Source organism: Corvus cornix, chromosome 3 (genome assembly GCF_000738735.6).
Source record: "Corvus cornix cornix isolate S_Up_H32 chromosome 3, ASM73873v5, whole genome shotgun sequence".
Lineage (NCBI taxonomy): Eukaryota > Metazoa > Chordata > Aves > Passeriformes > Corvidae > Corvus > Corvus cornix.
The window spans coordinates 60,348,775-60,366,671 of NC_047056.1; the positions used below are offsets into that span (position 1 = coordinate 60,348,775).

Here is a 17,897-nt window from a genome sequence, read left to right on the forward strand (position 1 = left end):
TCTCTATCCACATGCTAAATCTACATTACTTCAATCTTTCTTCTCATCTCTCCTCTGCTAGATCACCAATTAGTCTTCATAATGTTTTCAGGACTCTGCAAACCACCTCAGCCTTCATGAAGTTCAGTGCCCAAGACTGTGGCCAGTATCTCAGCTAAAGCACTAGAAACCCTGAAGAGAGTGGAAGGATTGTTTCATGTGTTTTGGAAAGTGTGCACCTATTCATGCACTCCTCTGTGACATCTGCCTTTACCACCTCTACCCAACACATGATCCATGCATCTCTTTAGTCTTGCTTTACAGAAGTGCCACTCAGACAATTGCTCATCATTCTGCATTTCTGCAGCTAATTATTTGCGTAAGACCTCATCTGTGTCTCTACTGACTACTGTCCTACCTTCTCACGCAATGGCATTCATCAGGAGTACTCCCATTTACTGATAAGAAAATATTAAGGACATTTTACAGACAGTCTGACCTGAATTACCAGCTTTTATATCTCACTGAAAACCATGGCTCAAAGCCTTATATTTTTTCCCCAGTGGAAAATGTTGAAGAGAAATTAAAGATGTTTTATTTTTCACTAGGAAACCAAAGTATTTGGTTTGGAATCTACAGATCTTATGACTTAACCTGCATTTACCTGCATTTAGACATGTATTGATGCTTCAGGAACATAGATATCTTCTTGTGTGTATGAAATCTTTTCTCTACAGACATGTTTTTAGTATTTGTTTTTCTTTTTTAAGGAGATGCTTAACAATTCTCACCGATTACTCTGTTTGGCAAACAGCTTCATTTGACCTCCTCATGCTTCCACTTTCAGGCAAAACACCTTAGATATCCTCAAGAGATGTGGTATCTCTGGCTAGCATTGCAAAACATGCTTTGTATTGACAAGAACAAAAATTTAATATTGGGTTCGGTTTCATACTTGTTTTCTGCTAGAGCAAATCAGCATCAGTATTTCCATCCCTCTCTTCTCCCCAGTTACTCTTGCCCTTATTGTAGTTAGCAAGACCTCTCCTCCTCAGCCTTCTTGTCCGAGAAATGAATAGAGGGGACAAGAGTTCCTGCATAATGCCTGGACACAAAACAGGAGAATCTTCTTCATTGATACATTGTTTCATTTCAAATCACGTAATGAATTACACTTTTTTTCTACTGATACGGCTCCTTCATACCAGAAGCACAATGCTTTTTTTCCTCTATTTAGTGGGTCTGAATGCCATATACTGCACATACCTTTAACATCATTTTCTAACATCTTGGCTTCGTTAAGGATTCGGAAGCTTTTCTGAAGGGAGCTCTTGGCACCTTCCTTCAATGATCCTTGAGGACCAGACGTCTGCAGACAAACAAGCAGTGTCAAACATACAGGAAAGTCTGAGGTCATAAAAGACATGTGATCATGATCCAAGTGAACAGTCATCTAAATTTTAAGTGCACATCAATGGGCTCTGAATTACATGCCATTGCCATTATACTGGTCTAAAAGTACCAAAATAAAAAATTCTCTAATTTTTTTTTTTTTTTAATGGGAAGCCAGATCCTCTTTGGAATACCAAAGATGACTTCAATAAAGAAAGACAATGTTTACAGTATTAAAGAAATGGGTTTGACTCTCAGAGCAAAACTGTCCAAAACCAACCAACAAAACACATTGCAACTTAAATATGTATTTATCCTTCCAGCTATGGACAGAACACCATGTAATACAGTATTTCTCTCTAACTGCAGCTACAGAAACTTTAGAGGCCAGACTGGATCTGATGGCTCTAATAAGGACAACTGAGATTCATCTGTGGTTAAATTAAAGAATTATAATTGCTAGGTGAGTAAAGAAGTAAAAATAGACTTTTAAGAGAAGGGCAAACTGCAGTTAATCTGAAAGATTTTTATTACTAAGTAACCATCCTCCATCATATCATGCTACTTAAAGATCTTTCTTCTGAAAAACATCCATCTCTACCTTCAGTGCAGAGACTGATCAATAGATGGAATGATTTTTCCAAATTAGATTAGTGTTTTCAGTTGGTAGGAAATGCTCCAGGTTCTGAACCACTTAGTGTTCAGTTTGTAAGACTGAACTCAGGTCACTCATCACACTGAATACATTTCTTTGAGAATACTCCTGACAGCCAGATAACATTCTATATTAGTCATGGGTCATAGCCTCATAACTAGTATGTAATTAAGAAGCAGCTACTTTTCATTTTCCAGGGCAGACACATATACTCAAAAATTAACTGTGTGTCAATTAAATGACACAATTATTATTGTTATTCATTATTTATATAATGAGCAAGCCCAGAGGTGACATTTCACATACTGCTGAAGCTCTGATGTTTTTCAACGATGTTGTAAAAAACATACAGTGAACTTGCCACTTCTTTTTCTTCTAAAAACCTTAGGGAATGCTTTGGATACTTTCAAAATTCAGAACCATTTTTTTTTGTTATGGGATACCTCATGGTATATATGTTGCCATGTCACAGGGATATAGCTATTAAAGATTCTTTATATTCAGATGGGATGTAAATGTAAGCTTTTATGTGATTTTAATAACTAAGGCACACATCGCTGTCATTTTCCAAGCTCACCTGAAATACTAAGCTGTGTACATATTCCTTTCAACAACCACAGAAACATATGTGTTTAACAGATCAACAAAATTAGTTTCTTACAGATTTTCTCTACCACATAATAACAACTAGCACTGATAACAGAAAAATATATAAAACCCCAGGAAAAAATCCAAAAAACTACCCAGTGAAGCAAACAACTGCTCCTGAAGGAAGAACATTTGGCCAGATTTTGTGACAGATGAACCTGTCAAATCAAATACTACTTTTAAATTTATTTTCCCACTAGCAACATAACCCAGGGTATGACCACTCTGTGACCACAGACTTCAAAAATAAGGATTATTATTATTATTATTATTATATTAATAGGCATGGTTGACTGGCTGTTGGAGCAGCTTATAGTCAATAAAATGAAGTTGGAAGGCCAGATGTACAATGCAAAACCAAAAAAGTTCATCAAATCAGGGATGGTAATTGGGCATGTGCTGACAATTAGTCAGAAACAGATTTCAGCATGAAGTTAACACTAGAAAAGCCCTTTCAGAGAGAAATAAACATGTACTGATTAAAAGCTTTACTTTATATTTTTAAAAAACAATCCTGAAAATGAATTTTAATCAAGACATCTGATAGAAAATGTTCTTTATTTACTAGTTTTTCTTGTGGTACATGAGAAGTCAAATTATGAAGCAGTCAGTAATCAAAATCCAAAATTTTATGACTTTGCGTAAGGTGAGTTTGTATGCTTGTGGCAAGCCTGAGTCACGGTGAACCACTTTATGATTTAGTAGGATTTACAGTCTTTGATGTTATTTTCTAAATTTGGACAAATACTATTAAAAAAAAAAAAGAGAATAAAGAAGGAAAGGAAAGGAAAGGAAAGGAAAGGAAAGGAAAGGAAAGGAAAGGAAAGGAAAGGAAAGGAAAGGAAAGGAAAGGAAAGGAAAGGAAAGGGAAAGGAAAGGAAGGAAAGGAAGGAAAGGAAAGGAAAGGAAGGAAAGGAAAGGAAAGGAAAGGAAAGGAAAGGAAAGGAAAGGAAAGGAAAGGAAAGGAAAGGAAAGGAAAGGCTGTGATTAAAAATAAATTTGAAAATTGCAGGGTCTCTGGAATCTAATTTGTTCCAATTCTGCCTTTCCAAATGCCCATAATCTGCGGATAGTACCTTCCTCTCCCTGTGCCTTTCTTCATGGCCCCTACCCTCCCCATGCAAACCCAGTGCAGTTTGAATCCCTGCTGCATCTCGTGGCAGAAATGGGACTATGTTATATACCCAAACAGTGCTGTCTCAGTCATGCTTTAGAGGCATCAATGCACTGGGGCAGTCTTGAGGCTCACATGAACTTACACAAGTACAAGGTTTTATAGGCCTAAGTGCTAATTCAGATCAGTTAAAAATAGTTCTGCCTTAATCTTAAATTATTTTCTTTTCACATACACTTATATTGTGAAGTTTTCACCTATGCAAGAGATAGGGTTACTCTCATTTCTACCAGTCCTGACGATAGATACCAAAAATGTTATGGATGATTTGCACCTCAGGACATCTTCACAAGGATGTCTAGGCAGCTTTATGCCATTATGTAAAAAAATCTAGACACCCAACAGAACTGCTGGGGTAACACCTTCAAAGAAATTCAAAATCAAAGAAGGAAGCAGGACCCTAAACACTCAATGTGTCTTCTGTGTTTCCTGTCACTAGCCTGTAAGTCCTCTCTAAAAAGCCTAAGAATAATCACACTTTTTCCAGATATCCTGTAAAACTGTGATTCTGATCCATGAGATACGAGCAGAATCTGTTAATGTGACTCCTTTCTAGTCAGTTACTGCCTTAGTTAATTAATGGAATGTTGAAACAGCCTGAATGCTAAAGATTTCTCATTTGTGATGAATTTATTTTGCTTTCAAAGGGGAGAGCAAATCCATCATAAAAAGCTCAGGAGGAATTTTTCTGTCATATTTTTAATACATTTTTTCCCAGTCATTTATCAGGCTTCCTATAACCACGATGGATTTTGAGCATCTTTTCATTCATGCTTTTAGCAGCATTAGCTTGATTTGAAAATGAAGTCATTTTTCCATTACAAACCAAAAAAACCCTGAGATATCACTAAGGTTCTTGTAAATCATTTGATCCAGGGACATACAGGATAGAACCTAAAACCAAAACCTGTCCCTACCGTCTCTAGTTCCTACACCAGCTTGTTGCTGCTGGGAAACCTTCGTCCCCTGCCCCAACATTATACCTGAGAAAGGTAAGGATCAGGGATGCATAGTGAGCTACAGCACTTTTCTCCATTATCTGCGAGCAGCTGGAACTTGGAGCTTTTTACAGAAGACAGGCATCCACAATAGCTCTCATACAGAACAGAACATGATCTCCATCTTCTACACAGAGTCCCCACAGCACCTTCTCAGAAAGCTGGGGCACAGTTTCTCGGTGCTCATCAGTCTGAGGGGGCTTAAATTCACAAATGCTGTCTTCTAGGAGACTGAATTACTGTGCTCCAGACAGCCCTGACTGAGGCTACATTCCTGGTCTTGTGCTGGAGCTCAGCTAAAAGCTCCTTGGGACCTCCAGAAAGTCTCCCTGATTTACCTGGTTACCAGTTAAACTCTTCAACTAGGATGAGCAAACATTCAACAGTCTTTAAATAAAAACAAGGAAATAGAATAAAGAAGTGATGACTGTAGTTCACAAGTGACATATTTTTAAAATCTGGCTCAAAACCCTCACAAGATCATTTAAAAAATAACAGCTAAATCTATTGCTCTGCAGCAATAAGATGGTAAACCACTGATGACCTCTATATCAAGTCAATTACATTTAAAAGGCATCAGCTGCCTCAGTGTTCTTCCTCATCAACTAGATCCCCATTTCAAATATACTGCTCATAAAAAAAATAAACTCCCTGTAATGAATACATGCAGTGGAGATGCTGAAAACATCACCTTAATATTTTCATCTCTTCCCTTGCTACTCACTTGCTTCTATTTACATCATGTTGTCCATCTTGACCTCCATCACCTAAATTATCAATCCTCTTTCTCTCTATATAATCACCCAATGATACATACACTTTTGTTACCATCCTGTAATTGCTAGCTTTGTTTCTGTACTGCTCTTTTTTTATTCCATTTTCAATCCCTGAAACAGCTGCCAGTCTCACTCATTCCAAATTGTCAAAGGAGAAAAAGACAGCATGTATTAAATCTTAATGAGAAGGGGAAAAAAAAGGGCCAGGCCCTAATTTACTTCTGTGGTGTAATTATGCATTCTGGTGAAACAAAGAACTATTTACAGAGAACCAGCATATACTAATGTGTGAGGTGAATCTTTTTCATTAAGAGAGAAATACAGTAGTTAGTATTATTTGAAAAAACACCGAAAATGTAAAGAGCCTAAAAATATTAAAATTTTTGTCACTTTATCCCTCTGATGAATACAGACCTTTACAGAATGTGATTGATTTTGCTGTTCTCATAATCCATTTGACTGAAGTAGCTCTCTGCAAGCTACCTTTATTCATGTACAAGTGCTGTAACTACAAGTTGTTTCTGTTCATCTGTATGTTTCTATATCAAATATAGGTTCTGGCAATCTCATATTATACTGTCACTGTCTCACGTTTCTGTGGGCCTGTGAAGTGCATGTTTGTTGCCCTCTGACTGACTCCCACAAATTAACTCCTTTGATATTTCACATAAAAGATAATTTTGGCTATGGTCAGAATGTTTTGTCGTCACAGTATATGCATCGAGGAGCCCAGATCCTCATTAAGACTCAGGCAGGAGAGCTGACTTTACTGTACAATCCTATTTTTAAAAGTTCCCTTCATTTTCTCTGAACATATGCATGTGCTACCTCATAGTGACAATAAGATTTCTCTGCAAAAACTGGTAGAGTTCACAAAGTGAACAAAACTTTCCACTCCCCTCCTACAATTCTCCTTTTCTAGAATTCTGGCGAGGTGCATGCAGTTCATCTGATGTGCAGAGAAGTGCCTCCAAGCATTTTCATGGAACTAGGGGAGTTAATTAAGGTACGGAGTTCTTTAAATTTAATGAATATATTGCCCACATCTAAACTAGCACTATTGAATATCAAATGGCCTACACTCCTGACTCAAAGCTGTTGGCTTGAGCCATACACAGACACCAAAAGGTGGAAGACAGAGGTGGGGAGGATAGTAAATAAAATGGGGAAGAAAAGTAAGGATCGTGAGTCAGGAACAAATAGGGATGTTCTCTGAAGGTACATGTAGCTCTGACAGGGGCATAGCTCTCTGATCACAACACAAGAATGTTCGATGGCAAAGGTCTTCACACATAGTTTTAAGATGGAAAAACATGGATCTGAGATAAGGTGTAGCATGTTCCACAGAAAATCTAAACCTTCTCAATTTACTCGTTTTCCTTACCGCTTGCATAGCTTCATTTGCAAGAGCCTTGGCTTCCTTGGCAACTCTTTCAGCTTCATCTGTGTAATCCTTGATGTTAGTATAAGCATTGAAAGCACGTGTGGCATTGAAAGAGAGATTTTTCGCTTCAGTAAGGATTCTGTTGGGATGGGATAAGTAAACACACCATTAAACCTGCTATCAGAGCTCAACAGAACAGAGAATCCCACCTTTTCAAACCCAATGGCCTTATTTCTAAGGCTATTTCTAAGGTGTTTCTTTAGAGAGCAATGCTACACTTGAGATTTCAGGAGTTCTGGCATCGTGTGTTTAATGGAATTCACATTTTATCTGTGCAGACAGACATAAAGAACAATGTTCACTAAAAGAGGAAGTTCTGCGAGATAAAAATAGATCAGACACCAAGAAAAGACAGCACTGTGCTTAACGCTCTAATAGAAGTCACATATTCATAGTGTGTGTTTCTAGGCTATGTGCTGAGCCAGGCAACTTGCTGAAATTTGCACTGTATGAACGTGAAGGGTCACTACAGACACATGCTAAAGTAGAATCTTTGAACAACTAATTTCTTGGTCTGGCTGCCAAACACAGAATTGACAGTTATGAAGGAGATCTCACAGTCTAAACCAAATCCTAAGTGTTTGCTGACAAAAATGAAAAGCATAAGCAGTAATGTTTCATATTGAATGTGATGTTCAATTTACATGAAATACTTCATTCTGATACCTATAAATAGATGAAAAGGTAATTATAAACAGCCAGTATTTACTGGTGCAGTGACAGAGTTCAGCTAACCTCCTTCCTAGGGGAATTTCTAGTCAGCAGGCTGCGGAAATAACTTCTCTTGCACTCTCTCTGTATGATATATTCAAATATTTTCTTCAAAGAATTACTGCACCTACAGAATGAACCTGAAGACAACTATCTCAATAGTCATTATGACCAATGCCTATGTCGAATTTACTGAATAAAGTGTAAATGGGCTAAAATTCTCACTTGAACTGGATAAGAATGGATCTGAACTTGGATTTTTGCCTCTCTGGGAGATTCTTTAGCCATCCAGGTGTATGGCAATGTAAGAGAGACAGGGATTATTTCTGTTGGACTTGTTCCAGCTCATGTAAAATAGTCATTGAGACAGTGTGAGTGGAAGAAAGGAAAATTCATCCTGGTAATGTATCTATTCTCTAGAGAACTGTGACAGCTGGGCTCCAATCCTCGCATCAATTACTTACTGATTTCTACAAAATGCCACAGGAAAGACAAAGTGGACAGAAGGTATAGTCCCTGGACTCAACATGTAGTTAATAGAGGGACAGAGATTCCCTTTAGGTTACTGCAGAAACTGCATGACTGAGCTGCCTCTGCATCACTCCTGGAAAAGCATATCTCCTTCCTCAACTACAGCTGGAGCCCACCAGGCTACTCTAAGTTTCTGTGATGCTCTGTTAGACAAATGTGCAGCCCAGAATAGTTACCTAGCAAGAAGCTCAAGTACTGCTTAGAAACATGGTTCAACTCCTTTCTGGTTAGGAAAAGAAACCCCTGAATTTGCCAAATACCACTGGCATTTATTCATGAGCAGGCAATTAGCCATAGGGGAGAAGTCTATACTAATGCTTCCTTGTGTACAGCAAAAGTAACAATTTTTTCTAGGTTAAATTAATGAATGGTTCCATGTTCCAGCACTCAAGAGAATATCCTCACTGTCAATCAATATATTATTTGAATCCTTAGAGGGTGACTGGAGAGTCAGGGCTCTCCCTCTATTTCTCCTGGAAGAAGAAACAGTAATCTACACCAAATTTAGTGTTGTCTGAAAGACACTCAAGTGCCAGTTGTGAAGATAGACACAATTTTTAATTCCTCAAACTGATAGAGACTGTATATGCCCACAAAATATAACTATTTATTGTCAGTGCATGAAGTAGACAGCTTTATCCTGATGCAGGATTACACAGCACCATGGCATTTCTTTGTCCTTTTAAGTTATGTATCCATCTGACTACATCAGAAATTTTAATTCTGAACAACCTGCTTTTAGACAATTTTTAATGTCCTTCATTGTTCATTGTCTTTTTTGAGAAACTGAGGTTGATGTCTGGATCAGATGTAGGTATACACGGTACTGTTATACTGTTATAACGTTTTAAACACTACCCTAAGCTCCTTAAGGCCAAGCTGTCACCCTGCATTAAGACAGAAGCACATACATGCACTCATAAAAAAGTCTGTTTTGAATAGTTAAAAACTTCTATCTCAAAACATGTCTTGCCAACATTTGATTAGGAGGCACAATATCCTTTTAGTTCCTTCATGACAACCTTCATGTATTTGGATATTTATATGTGGTTGAGTGTGACACTAGAGTCACTCATTTTTAGAAACAGCGTCCTTAAAATTCATTTTTACCCAGGAAACCACAGCTATCATTACTTTATGCACGCCTCAAAACATGTATTACACTGGATATCTAGAGTAGTGTAACTACACTGTAAATGAAGCCAGTAATTTTACAAGTATCAGAGATAATTTTCTGTCTTTTCTACAAAATTACAGATGCTGGCAAGAAATAACTGTGTTAAGCACCCGCTCACAAGTCTTTGGGATATTCAAGTCTTCAGATAGATCTAAAAGATGTAAGCAGCAAAAAAGTAGCATATTGTTGATGCTTAAAAAAAACCCCTTTTTTTTTCATGCAGTGCTTTTATAAAATAATGAAGCTCTGAAGCTATGCTGGGGACAGGTCCAACAGGCAGAATACCCATGGTCTGAGTATTACTATTGCAGATTACACTTACTATTATGGCTTGCTTTTTTAAATGCTGAGAATGCAATAAAACAAATGACGTCCCTCTCTTTTGCCCCAAAAATTCCAACAAAATCAACAAACCCTTGTTTTATATTCTTTCCAGGAAACTATTTTCATGATGAGTTATAAAGTATCATTCTTCTGTAAGAGCTGTGGTCATATACATGAAGGGCATTGCAATTCTCACATTTAAGAATGTGATAGTGGTAAACAGAAACTAAAGTTTCTGTACTTGGGTTTAAGCATTTTGGTCCAGGACACCTATTTTTTTTGGGAGAGTGTTTTGAAACCAGTAGAGGAATTACTGTCCACCGCTACAGGGGATTTCTGACAGTAAACAATTTAGCATCACAATAATAGTCTCCTACCAAAATGGTCATCTTAAAATGGAAAATACTACTTGTTTTTAACAATGGCGCATGAAAACATGTAGTGAGCTCTTTAAGAAAAAATTCTATTTTCTTTACAACATAGCAGTAAGCATATGGTAAGTGCTATGAGTGCATCTGAGGGCACCGTTTGCTGTCCATGCAGGCTATGAGAATCACAAAATGTATGAAACCATTTACAAGAGATACACAAATTGACCAGCTCAATAGTTGTACACTTATACAGATCACTGATTATTTGTATACCCCCAGTGACAGATGTCAAAGTAGAATGCCCTTCAAGTTCTGTGAAGCAATTTTGCAAACCTGCTTCGTGATTTTAGCACTACCAGTGAATGTCTGCCTTACCCATCCAGCACTGCAGATGATTCATTCAGCTGGCCCGCTCGGTTCTCAGCTTGCAACACTTTTTCTGGAAGCATCCTGTCACGGATTTCTTGTGATAAGTCATCTATTTTATCTTTCAGCTGATCAGACATTGGCTGTATCTTATCTGCAACACCTTCTACATACTGAAAATGACAAAAGAAAAGCCTTTAAATTGCTGAATGCAAGCATTCTGTAGCCCTACTTATATGTAATGGTGTTTTGTCTCTCCTTGTGAACTATTATTTCAACTTACCCATGCTTTAAAACTTCAGGGAACTAATATAGAAAGAGTAACAGTCTGGACTAGAAGGCAGAGAGGAGATAAACAATATTCCAAGAGTTACTTGCCTTCTACTATGAGCTCAGTAAAAGCCTTTATTTTACAATTAAGGAACTGCACAGTTTAAAAGCATATAAACCCTATTTTGGATTTGTTTCCTAAAAGTAGATACGTGCATAGTTATATTAAATTGTTGCTGTGCTCCACAATAATAACTAATAAACAGCAGAAGTTTCATGTCTCAGGACCCTTTGAGTGACCACAGTGTCTTTTTGCTTATTAAAGCATCTCAGTAAGAACTGTAATTTTGAAGACCTTCCATTCCTGTTCCAAGAAGGAATCACTCTTGGATTCCATCTCACTGTGTCTCCTTTCCCATTTTTCCAAAGAGCATTCTTCCATTCATTATGACAAGCTTCAGTGCATGCTGGAAATATCTACAGAACCAATGATACCTCAGGATACCTTTTTTTTTTTTTTTGTAGCTAAGGCACTGATCTCAAACTGAATTGATAAAACTTTTAAGGAAGGATTTTCAAAAATATTATGCAAAGTGAGAGTGCAATCTTCTCCCTGATCTATCTGGACTTAAAATTGTGGGCATAGGCAACAAATTACTTCTGAAGTTTCCTTCTGATACACACACAAGAGTTTTTATGCAGATAACTCTACATCTAGATTTATCACAAAGTCACAGTGAGACTGTGAATGGGTCTGCTGCATCTGTAATTCTCAAGATAAAGTTAGTACCGCAATCAGAATACCGTATTTATAAATGGCAGAATCCCTCAAACATTATGAGCTAGCTCATATGTAATCCAATGAATCACTTACAACTCCAAGTTATTAATTTTTATATACCAGACTAGCTTTTCTGCCATACAGCAATTAAGAATTATCCCAAGTCCAATATTCCAGTATTGATAAACACAATGAAAAATTAGGTGTTACTTTAATTATCTATTTTGCTCCCATAATGATGCTTTCTTGTACTAATTCTCAGGTAAAGATGACAAAATACTCACTTCTACAGCTATGCTGATGTCATTTGCAAGTTTATTGGCTTCATTAAGGACATCATTCCCTTCCTGAAGGATCTTTTCAATGTCTTGTCTGCCATCTTCTACAGCTTGCTTCCTTTTCTTTGGATGAGTTCACACAAAGAAAAAGATGAGTTGTTTACTAGAACAGTTCAAATGCCAGCATCTCAGTATAGACTGCATTTTGTCACCATGCCACAATGCCCCTTCTGGAATTCCCTGAGCTCTCAGAGCTGAGACAGTGACAACAATAAAGCACATGTAAGATATCTTTCCTTTGTCCTCCTGTCCCCAGCTTTGTATTGTCCTCCCACATGGCAGGGCTTTTGTTGCTCTCTAACAGAGGCAATTGGCTGAAGTACTGTTGCAAAATGAATCAGAAAGTTATAAATCCTAATCATTACCCAGATGTGTAAGTTCCGCATTTGTAAATCACCTCTGACTATGAAGGAAAAATTTATAAAAATATTCTGCTACTTTCCTACTTCTGTCCACTGGTACTTCCCAAGCTATTGAATGCAAAATAAAAAGGTTTGGAGTAAGCTGAGGATTCCTGCTTTTCCAGCTAGTAACACTACTGCATATTGTGTGGTAAGGATGGATTTCTGAATAAAGAACTGGCAATTTCCTATGCAAGATCCATTGAGTATCACAGATTAATTTGATAGGAGGCCATGGCAGCCATGTGGGCAGGACTGCTGGAAAGGCACTCTGCTACAGTGACACAGAGAATATTTTAAAAACTGAGATAGCAGGTAATTTCTCCAACCTTTATCTATTTAACTTTGGGAAGAAAATGCACAGAACAGAGATCACCTAAATTCATCAGATCACTGCATTTCCTTGATTCAGTCAAGCCCAGAAATCTCTGCTGAGAACAGAGGTCTCAAAACTCTAACCTCATATTGTACTTGAGGTGAAAGCTCACCGAGATACAGAGTTGAAACATTTATCTTCATTAGGTTGACTCTGCTCTTTATATCTTGGTTAAATGCTTGTTAATGTACAGTATAATATGCTCTTTAAGTCTCTGCAATTTAAATTAAATCATAAGCAGACCCCTCTTCTATGAGTGAGATAATTTATAACAGCTACTAACTACCAAGAATAGAGTTTGATTTATTACTCTGTAATATCCACATACCCCCTTCAGTCTTCTTCCCAGGGGTTGGAGAAGAAGATGAAAGTATAAGTTTTCTAGAAGCAAATATATGACAGCAAAGATTTTAACTGAACTCCTATTTAAATATTGAGCACACGATTTGAATTTTATATGACTATTTATACTGGGATGAATTTAATTTCCCCCAGAACAATAAATCCAATGTTCCTTCCACAAAGCAGATGGTATTATTTCAATAAAGCTGGGGAGTAATTCTACTTTTAAAAGCCAATGCACTTCCTCATTCTGAGGAACGTGTTGCCTTTAAATTACATCAGATATAGTTCTATTTTAATGATACTTTTGTTTGGCTTGTATTTTTGTTTCCATTTTTAATCATGCAATGGTTCAATCTGTCATCAGAATCAAAGTAATTGAAGATAAAACTTGTCAGCACTCACCTCTAGCATGGTCATATTTTTTTGGTTGACTGCAGATAAACGATCAGCCTCCCAAATTTTACTTGCAGCTTCTCTTAGCAGATCTCGAGCATCATCAACTTTGCTGTGGTAGTCTGCTAGCTTGTCCTGGACCTCATTTTTGAGATCCTCATTTTTCTTGCTGGGCTCACCAAATAATTTCTTCACCTTGTTCAAAAGATCTTCTGCATTCCTGCAATGCATTGCCACCCATGAAGACACTGAGTTCATATTCCCTACACCAAATAATCTGAATAGTCTGAATAATAGGCAAATGAAATAGAAAAACTAAATCTCAGAGAAAATTAAATTAAGTCTCAAAGTAATTTTCAAGATGATGCACACTTAATAAAGTGAAATGACAGCTGTTTTTAAGCCCTTTCTTAAAGGAGAAATTTTTAAATTTCACTAAGGTCTCATTTATGAAGCAGAATATATGCAAATATCCTCCATTGAAGACTTCTTTTTTCTACTTTTTTTTGGTAAATTTCCATTCTTGAGATCTGACTAGCAAAGTGAGGTTTTCTGAAACATTTCAACTTGTCTAAAATATTTCCTTCACTCACATTAATGTGACATGTGACACAAAGTGGTTTCCTTCCTTGAACTGAGGAGGATTTGTAGATATGCCCAATTTCAAGCTGCCTTGAAGCAGACAACTGCTTTAGACTAGACAGTCAAAAATCATAAATGCTTTCCAGTGAAATCAGAAAACCAGACCCAGATGATCCTTGGATTTATGACTCCCAGTAGTCAAAAAATTTTGCTTATCTAAAATAAATTCTGGAATATTTTTAATGGATTTTTCTGACCCCAGATTTAAGGGAATGGAGTACTGTCATCTGCCTACCTCGAATCAATTTCACACAAGGCAACACTACTGTGTTAATCCAGTGATATGTCAAGGGCAGGGGGAAAAAAAAAAAAAAGGCACTTCAGGCACTTCCAAAATGATGCTTTAGAGATAAGAAAAATCCTAAGTAAACAGGAACTCATAGGATAGATAATAACTAGAGAAGAAATTTATCATGTTTCCACCTAGGACAGATTAAGTGTTTCTTCCTGTTTCATTATGCCAAAGTGTGGAAAACAAGAACTGTATTTTCTGAAAAACACTGCAGTTTGGCCTGCCTACATTCAGTTCCATTACGAATCTTCTAAAAATAATCATGTAAATAAATGCACACCAAAAAGATGTGGGAAAGGAGGAAAATATATGCTGACACTGGAATAATTTAGATGAAGGGTCTGAAGCGGAGCCAAGAAAAGTCAAATTGTTATCTTAGCTTTGGGCTGTCCTGAGATGGATTAGGATTTTTTTCCCATCAGTTCTGCCTTTGGTTTTGATGAAAAAAATTATTCACATCTTGAATTCACAACTTCTGAGGACAAAATATTTAATCAAAAACGAAATCCCAATATTGACACCCTGTCACAGAAGTGTAGAAAGGAATTCAGGATTTCTCTCATACCTCCTCCATTATTCTTCTATAAGAAGCTCATGTCTTACACTTCTGGCAAATTTTGACACCCTTATGACTCTGCAGTTCTGGAGGAAAGGTACAAAACAGATGGATTTCCTTTTTATTCCCTTGCCTCATAGCACAGTTCAAACTGCTTATCCATCCAATAGTCTACCCCAAAATTCTTCCTTGGTGCTCTAAAGATAACACCTTTGTATTGATCTGTTGTGCATTTTCCCTCTGCTCTTTCTAATGAAGTATGAGGCAATCTGTCCCATGTAATCCCTTGCTTTAGAATTTCTGTGTGACTGGACTGCGCCACATTTCTTGAAATACTCTCTTATACACTTAAGCTGTGCTGCTTTCACTGGATACCATCCTAGAAAAAGAATAAAACTATACAAAATGGTTGAAGTTTTAGAAGGAACAATCACAGATCTGGCCTAAGACCTGGAATGCTGGATGGTCAGGATCTTCAAAATAAGTGCAAGAGAACAAACAAGATTAGAAATTGATGAAAAACTGATTAAAACCCACCAACTGCACGTGAGAGTCTAAATATGTTAGAATTTCCCTATCAGGAGAAGAAATAAGCATTGTAACATCATGAATAGCATGGATCATGAACAGCATGGTGATCAACTGTCCAGTGTCTCTCCAAAAAAAAAAGAGAAAATATCAGGAAGCAATGTCTAAACACAAGAGGCATATCTTCCAACACTGTATGGCTGAGTTATGCAATTCAATCTTCCAGGAAAGTGGATGAAAAATGTTCACAGAGGCTCAGAAGCCATCAGACAAATTTGTGGAAGAAAAAGTCGCACAAAGATAAAGCGACTCAGCATACTAAACAGAAGGAAAGAATTCTGGCTCACAGCATCCCTTGATAGCAACTCAGTGGCATCTGAGAAAACATGCAGGAATGTTATACAATAGTGAAAGATTTATTTCATAAATATGAAAATCGCGGCAGTTCAGAACAGCAACTGGTGTATTTCTCTGTATGCTCTTTTTAGAGTGAAATTAGCGACTAATGCGCCATTCCAGTACATGAAGGCAATCAGATTACAGCCCAGATTTGAAAATTTTGAAGGAAAATAAGAGAAAAAAATGCATATATAAGAGAAGCTTTGCCTTCTATGAGAGCAAGAAGACTTCACTTAAGTTTTGAGAATTCAGTGAAAACATAGGAGAGAATCCACTGAATCTTGTCATTCTGTTCTTGGACAAAATTCTGAAAACAGAATACAATCACTGATGAAAGACATCTCACCAAAGAGTAAGCATGATTAACTACCTCAAAGTGATCATGAGGCTGCCAAGAGCCTTACTTTATTCAAAAGTAAGAATTTCTAAATGGGTCTGTAAAGAATACGTATGAGCACAGCGATCCACACACATGCATGTGTGCCTGCAGAGTTTTTAGAATGATCCTTCTTCCTTCTTCCTTGCAGAGTGTATCCTATCCAGTATCTTACTACATTATTTAAACAATTTTATAAGGTTTTTCTTTAAGACGCAGTTTCAGAAAGCAACATCTAGGGTCCTTTCCTCCCTGTAATGCACAGTGACTAATTTTCCTTCTGTTGAGTTCACTGCCAAAATTTCTTGGATCTCAGTAACTGCCTATAAAGAGGTAACCCTATCCATAATATAAACCATACAACTTTGATTGAAATCAATGAATATATTAATGCATCTCTTAATACAAAATGTATTCCTTTATCAAGAAATTTAAACACTCGCTTTGTACATTTCAGGAAGAATGGAAGGAGAGAAGTTCTTTCCCTCAAGAAAGCCCTAATGCATTTTCTACTCTAGCTATTGGGCTAGAGTAGGAAATTATTTCATCGTAGTCTGACAGTTTCATGTCGGCTGTAGGATTTGAGGACTAATAACACCATGTTTGAAAGGTCCTTCTCCAGCCTGTCCTAAACTTGCTGACAGCACTTTCAAAGGTCTGGCTAAATTTTTCTCATCCCTACTTTTTCCTGGTTTATTTCTGTGTATGAGTAGAGAAGGCGCAGAAGAGGCTCAGTGGAATCAGATGAAAAAGCAATAAAACATTGCTCAAAAATAAGTTTGCAATATATTCTTTCCCCAGAGAACAGAAAGCAAAGCTATCAGAGTTATGGGAAGAAATACTGTACTGGCAGAATTTCCAGAAAATGATTTGGTTTATAAAGTCTAAGGTAGGCAGTGAAAATCTGATTCTATACTGCTTGGAATTCTTAGCTAATTTTGTATTCCATTTATGTCTCCTTACAGTATGCATGCACCTGATAACTGACATTTTCAGGCCTGAATAACTCTATCCCAGACAGTTTTCTGATCCATCACAACTCCAATGGACCATGTCGCTGCTCAGCTGGATTCCCTGCTAGTTGTTCGCACCAGTGAAGAGCTAAGCAAAGTCTACCTCTAGAAATTTGCCATGTCTTACTCATACAGAAGTAACAAACGACCAGAACTTTAACTTCAAGCCAAGTATTTTTCTGAATCAGATAAGTTTTCAGCATTTTGCATAATGCTTTATAAACAGCTGCCAATATAATTATATACATACGTTTATTTACGGATAATTAGATAACCAAACCCTGGGCTTCTGAACTATGCCACAGAGATGGGATATTCTGGCCTACACTACTATAAACATGGCAAAATACATTCTTTTTGACTGTTTAAACTATTGAACAAACTTTCCAGACAGATAATATTTTTATTAGACCAACTAGTTTTCCAGGAGAAAACCCCAAGCTTCCAGATGAAATTTTTAGTACAAAAGCCATTCATCAGGTCTTGACGCAGAAGCTAAAAAGAAACTGAGAAAAATTAGAATTCAATTAGAAATGTTGCTGGTACCCGTGGAGCAGAGAAGTAATTTTCTAGGGATTGCTTTCCACATACCTAAGCATTTCCAAAAATGCAAATGCTATCTTAACAGATATAAAGTATTA

The 17,897-nt window shown here is 37.1% G+C and overlaps 1 protein-coding gene across 2 annotated transcripts in view; it reads right to left on the reverse strand.

The window, feature by feature from the left end:
* Window positions 1-17,897, reverse strand: part of LAMA2 (laminin subunit alpha 2) — a 345,535-nt gene that overhangs the window by 58,685 nt on the left and 268,953 nt on the right. For both annotated transcript variants that reach the window (XM_039568097.1, XM_039568096.1), the window contains exons 37-41: window positions 13,460-13,670; window positions 11,882-11,998; window positions 10,556-10,719; window positions 7,007-7,145; window positions 1,246-1,348 (exon numbers count right to left, since the gene is read on the reverse strand). In XM_039568097.1, coding sequence (XP_039424031.1) covers window positions 1,246-1,348; window positions 7,007-7,145; window positions 10,556-10,719; window positions 11,882-11,998; window positions 13,460-13,670 — 734 coding nt within the window. The remainder of the gene's footprint in view (window positions 1-1,245; window positions 1,349-7,006; window positions 7,146-10,555; window positions 10,720-11,881; window positions 11,999-13,459; window positions 13,671-17,897) is intronic.